The sequence below is a fragment of the Elephantulus edwardii genome, unplaced genomic scaffold (assembly GCF_000299155.1).
Source record: "Elephantulus edwardii isolate Elephantulus edwardi_28Jun2011 unplaced genomic scaffold, EleEdw1.0 scaffold00157, whole genome shotgun sequence".
Lineage (NCBI taxonomy): Eukaryota > Metazoa > Chordata > Mammalia > Macroscelidea > Macroscelididae > Elephantulus > Elephantulus edwardii.
In genome coordinates, this window is record NW_006399907.1 from 2,936,596 (window position 1) to 2,939,766 (window position 3,171).

General features: G+C 42.5%; 1 protein-coding gene across 1 annotated transcript in view; it reads right to left on the minus strand.

Annotated features, from left to right (window-relative positions):
• Positions 1–2,859: 2,859 nt before the first annotated feature.
• The window catches only part of LOC102861790 (ubiquitin-60S ribosomal protein L40-like), a 6,182-nt gene continuing 5,870 nt past the window's right edge, over positions 2,860–3,171 (minus strand). The window contains exon 3 of the mRNA XM_006895090.1: positions 2,860–3,165. Within this exon, the coding sequence (XP_006895152.1) occupies positions 2,860–3,165 (306 nt within the window). The remainder of the gene's footprint in view (positions 3,166–3,171) is intronic.

Genomic DNA, 3,171 nt, shown 5'->3' on the forward strand with positions numbered 1-3,171 from the left:
TGTGACATCACATGCATTATCATTTAATTTTCTCGACTCCCTAAATTATGTGTTTTCACCCTGGTCTTAATTTGTGAATTTAGAGATCCCAGATCTTCTTCCCGGATCCAGAAGTTCTCTGTCCTGTCTTGAGAATGGTCCTCTCTGCTTTGTTTCTGTCTTGTGAGTTGATGCAGTTAGATTGTGATGGTGGTAGAGCAGGATCATTGGTCTCCTCTCCCACAGCTTCACCACCCAGTGCTGCTCTAAAATGAACCCAAAGGCCAAATTCTTCCCCACATACAGAAATAAATGCCTGTATTTATTTAATGACAAGCAAGCACAAAAGCATTATATACCTTTGTTCTACAGTTTTGCTCTCTGTTAGACTAGCCACATGTGGCTATTAGAACCAAAACAAGAAAGTGGTTCTTCTGTCTACTAGCCACAGCAGGACGCAGTGAGGACTTGATTATACCATTAGACAGGGCAGACATAAAACACCCGACTACAGAAAGCTCTATTGGAACTTTATCCAGAAAGTGGCTCTAGAAGGTGCCTGCTGTATGTCCTTATTTGCTTTTGAACTAAAAAAAAAAGCTTCATTAGAGGCAGCAGATACAGCAGTATTCTAGATCAAGATTCAGCTGATCTTACCATCAGAGCATGAAACAAATTTACCCAAAGTATGTAGATGTCGGAGGGATGGGGATTGTCTAGGTGTCTCACTCATTGCCATCGAATCAGTTCTGACTCATAGTGACACTCCATTGAGTTTCTGAGGTTGTAAGTGTCTAAACCAAAGGAGACTGGCCATCTTTCTCCTGCAAGAGCTGCTGGTAGATCCCAGTGATTCCAGTCACCTTCGAGTTAGCAGCACAATTCTTTCCAGATTTTTACACCAGAATTTCCTTTTAGTTACCTAGTGCTACTATAACAAATGCCACAAGTGAATGGTTTTAACAAACAAATTTATTCTCTTGCCATTTAGAGGGCTAGAAGTTCAAAAGCATGATAACAGCTCAAGGGAAAAGCAGTCTCAGCACCTCCCACCCTCAGTCCTCTTCAGTTCTGGAGGAAGGTCCTTGTTTATTTAGCATTTGTTCAACATCTGGTCCCTGAAGACCTCCATATGTCTCAACTTCTCCAGAGTTGAGCTTCCTAGTACAGAGGCCTGATGCTGAAAGGATGAATGAACTCCACTCCTGGTGATTATTTTTGGTGGTGCTGAGACCCCCTGCTCTTGGCTCATATTATTCCCTAACTCAGGTGAAGTAGAAGTTATTATAGGTTATACCCCAGGGAAACTCATCATTGGATTAGGTTTGTGATGGGATAAAGGTGTGTTGTAGTGTACTCTTAATCTTTTGCTACTATTTGGTTTAGTTGATAATATGAGATTATTATATAACTCCCCTATTACATCATTGTTGTTGTTGTTGCTATTGTTATGTGGTGTCAAGTTGCCTGTGACTCATAGTGACCCTATGTATAACAGTCCTAAACCCTGCTCTATCCTATGCCAATCTTACAGTCTCTGACACACCTACCCCCATTACCTCAGTCACTGAATCAATCCAGTTCATTGAGGGTCTTCTTCTCTTGTACTGTCCTTCCACCCTCTCAAACATGTTGTCCCTCTCCAAGGACTGGTCCCTGCTTGCAACATGTCCAGAGTATGCCAGATGAAGCTTCAGAATCCTTGCCTCCAAGGAGCAGCCTGGTCTCACACTCTCCAGGATGAACCTGTTTGTTCTCTTAGCAATCCATGGTATATTCAATGGAATATCCTCTTCTCTAGCACCACAGCTCAAAAACAAATTTTCTGTCTGTCATCCATAGTCATTGCCCAACTTTCTGATGTATAGCAAGTAATTGCAAAGACTATGGCCTGGATCAGGTGCTCCTTAGTCTCCAGACTGACATCTTTGCTCTTCAGTACTTTGGAGAGATCCCTGACAGCAGACTTTCCCAGTGCAATTTGTCTTTTAATTTCCTGGCTGCTAGTACCAAGAGTGTTGATTGTGGAGCCAAGCAAACTAAAGCTGTTAACAATCTCAAGGTCTTCACCATCTGTCATCATGCTGCCAATTGGCCCAATGGTGAGAATCTTGTTTTCTTGATCTTGAGCTTCAATCTATATTGAAGGCTGCATTCCTTGACTTTCTGGAGCAAGCACTTCAGATCCTCCTCAGTTTCAGCAAGCAGGGTTGTGTCATCTGCATAACAGATTGTTGATGAGTCTATCTCCAATCCGGATGTCACATTTCTCCTCGTAGAGCCTAGCTTCCTGGATAATCTCTTCTACATATAAATTGAAAAGGTATGGAGATAGGACACATTTCATATAAGTATTTTGGAAATATGCAATTCAATCTGTGACAAAATTTTCCACTATGGTTACCATTCTGAAAGGTTTAGCTATCTGGGCTGGGTAGATTTGCTATTGAGTGCATGCTAGAGTGAGAATGTTTGTCAACACTGATAAACCATCTTGAATCAAAAGTTAATTATTAGAAGAGACTTCAGAGTAAAGCCCAAAACAAAGTTCATAAGAGACAAACCAGAATCAAGCTTAGAAGCCCTAGTCTATGATAAAATAAAGACTGCCAAATACCCCCAGAAATGTACACTCTGAAGAGACTAATATTGATGAATGGGACCTTCTAAAGATTAAATCCCTTTGTTCACAAAAACTTTTTCCAACGGAATAAAAAGAAAACCTACAGACTGGGAACAAATATTTGGCAAGATCATTTCAGACGAGAGTCTCTTTTTTTTTTTCAGTTCAATGAAAGAGACTTTATTGAGGGCCCAGGGTCATGGGGCTCAGAAGAAGGCCACCTGCAAGAGGCAGGGGAGCCAGTGAAGAGGGGGCTCTTATTTGACCTTCTTCTTGGGGCGCAGGTTGTTGGTGTGCCCACACTTCTTCTTGCAGCAATTGACAGCACGGGGATGCAGGCAAGCATAACTCTTGCGGCAGATCATCTTGTCGCAGTTGTATTTCTGGGCGAGCTGGTGCAAGGAAGGCTCAATAATGCCACCACGGAGACGCAGCACCAGATGCAGGGTGGACTCTTTCTGGATGTTGTAGTCTGAGAGTGTACGGCCATCCTCTAGTTGTTTGCCCGCAAATATCAGACGCTTCTGGTCAGGAGGGATGCTCTCCTTGTCTTGGATTTTGGCCTTGAC